Genomic DNA, 1,325 nt, shown 5'->3' on the forward strand with positions numbered 1-1,325 from the left:
TGCCTTTTTGCAGTGCGGGAGCCCTGAAGTGATCGCTGGGTGAGGGCCAACCGCGGTTGCCGCCTCCCCCAAGGTCGCCCCGCTTGCCATCAGTTTGGGGGGGCGGTCCTTTCCGGGGGGGCTCCTTTTGGGGACATCGCCCTGCCCCCCCGTTGTAAAAGGGCCCCCGCTATTGACGGGGGGGAGGGGGTCCTTGCCAATTTCGCCCTCAACCGCATTGCAGATTTGGCAACGCGCCTAGGGGGGTCCGACATCAATGGAGAGGGAACGGTGGGGGGCCATTCGGCCTTTTATGTGGGAGCATGCCCCTTTCCCCCCGGGCCGGTTAACATTTTCGGGGGTAAGGGGGTAGAGCCTTTTGGGGGCAAAAGCCCCCCCCCCCCCCTAGCCCCCCCCCTAGCCCCCCCCCCCCCCCCTGAGCCCTTGTGCGGTACACGGACTAGTACGGAAACACACATGAAGACCGCGAGAGCCGTGAGAGCCGAGCGAGAGAGTGAGAGAGGTGGCGATCTCGCGGGGCGTGAGAGCCGCAGAGCCCCAGCCCACGCCACTCGCCAGGGCCCAGCCCCAGGGGCGGCCAGGCGCCCGGAAACCCGCGGGTTCCGGCTGAAGCTTTGCTGTATACACCTCTCGCACCCCGGAGCGCGGCGACGAGTCACGACACACGAGAGGCGGAGCGCGAAAATTAGACGATTCACCGATACGCTTACTGACACGTCACACAAAAGTACAGTCAACTATCTCTCCACACTCCAGTCTGGCACAATCACTATCCGTCCGAAAAGCGGAGCGTGCGGGCTGTCGGCGGCGACGGCGCTCCTTCGTTGAGCAACTCGTCGAGAGCAGCCTCGCCCTCCGCGTCGTGGCCGTCGGCGGGCTCGTAATCCTCTCGGCGGAGGGCCGATGGTGCTGCGTCGGGCGTACCAAGCGCGAGGCCTCGAAGCGCCGAGCCTGCTGGCGAGACGGCGGAGCAGGAGGGCAACGAGGATGGGGTGCCGTGGGCGGAGGGGGCGGCCGTCGCCACGCTGCTGCCCTGGCTGAGCTCGTCCTCCATCTCGGCGCCGGCTGGTGGGAGCGCGCCACGCATCTTGGCCAGGAGCGCATTGATGCCCTCGACCTCCTCCGCGGTGTACTGAGGCGCGCTCTCCTCGGATGGGTCCGGGCGGAAGCCTCCACCGCCCCACACGGCGTCATGCAACGCCCAGAACCGGCTGGGCAGCTGCAGGCGCTGCCGCGCCCGCGTCACGGCGACGTACCACGAGTTGAGCTCGTCGCCTGCTCACAGCTAGACAGATCAAGAGACGGCAGCTCCAGCTGCGCTGACG

The 1,325-nt window shown here is 67.2% G+C and overlaps 1 protein-coding gene across 1 annotated transcript; it reads right to left on the minus strand.

The window, feature by feature from the left end:
* Positions 1–769: 769 nt before the first annotated feature.
* EMIHUDRAFT_125030 (hypothetical protein) lies at positions 770–1,275 on the minus strand (the record flags this gene model as incomplete). Its single annotated transcript, XM_005760232.1, has 1 exon — positions 770–1,275. A coding segment is annotated over one exon (506 nt), but the record flags the coding sequence as incomplete, so codon positions are not given.
* Positions 1,276–1,325: the final 50 nt, after the last annotated feature.

Source organism: Emiliania huxleyi (genome assembly GCF_000372725.1).
Source record: "Emiliania huxleyi CCMP1516 unplaced genomic scaffold EMIHUscaffold_7647, whole genome shotgun sequence".
NCBI lineage: Eukaryota > Haptophyta > Isochrysidales > Noelaerhabdaceae > Emiliania > Emiliania huxleyi.